General features: G+C 56.6%; 1 protein-coding gene across 1 annotated transcript in view; it reads left to right on the top strand.

Annotated features, from left to right (window-relative positions):
* Positions 1-525, top strand: part of LOC104278964 (protocadherin-7-like) — a gene marked incomplete at both ends in the record, with an annotated part of 1,419 nt that overhangs the window by 551 nt on the left and 343 nt on the right. Inside the window, 2 exon segments of the mRNA XM_009876097.1 lie at positions 1-254; positions 256-521. The exon segment at positions 1-254 is cut by the window's left edge and continues 26 nt beyond it. Coding sequence (XP_009874399.1) covers positions 1-254; positions 256-521 — 520 coding nt within the window.

Consider the following 525-nt stretch of genomic DNA (forward strand, 5'->3'; position numbering starts at 1 on the left):
TTCACTTTCTACGTGAAGGAGAACCTGCAGCCCAATAGCCCCGTGGGTATGGTGACTGTGATGGACTTTGACAAAGGCCGCAATGCCGAGCTCAGCCTCTCCATCCAGCCTAGTGACCATGACCAGGCAGCTGGCATCTTCTCCATCGAGAACGACACTGGAACCATTTTCTCCACCGTCTCGTTTGACCGGGAGCAGCAGACCAGCTACACATTTAAGGTGAAGGCGGTGGATGGAGGTGAGCCACCGCGCTCTGACGGCCACCGTGTCCCTCTTTGTGATGGATGAGAACGATAACGCACCCACAGTCACCTTCCCCAGCAACAGTTCCTACACCGTGCTGCCACCCTCCAGCAACATGCGCACTGTGGTGGCCACGGTGGTAGCCACCGATGCTGACACTGGTCTCAATGCTGACCTTAACTACAGCATCATTGGGGGCAACCCCTTCAAACTTTTTGAGATTGACCCGGCCAGCGGCGTGGTGTCACTAGTGGGCAAGCTGGCCCCCAAGCACTATGGCTT

This window comes from Apaloderma vittatum, unplaced genomic scaffold, assembly GCF_000703405.1.
Source record: "Apaloderma vittatum isolate BGI_N311 unplaced genomic scaffold, ASM70340v1 scaffold30109, whole genome shotgun sequence".
Taxonomy (NCBI): Eukaryota; Metazoa; Chordata; class Aves; order Trogoniformes; family Trogonidae; genus Apaloderma; species Apaloderma vittatum.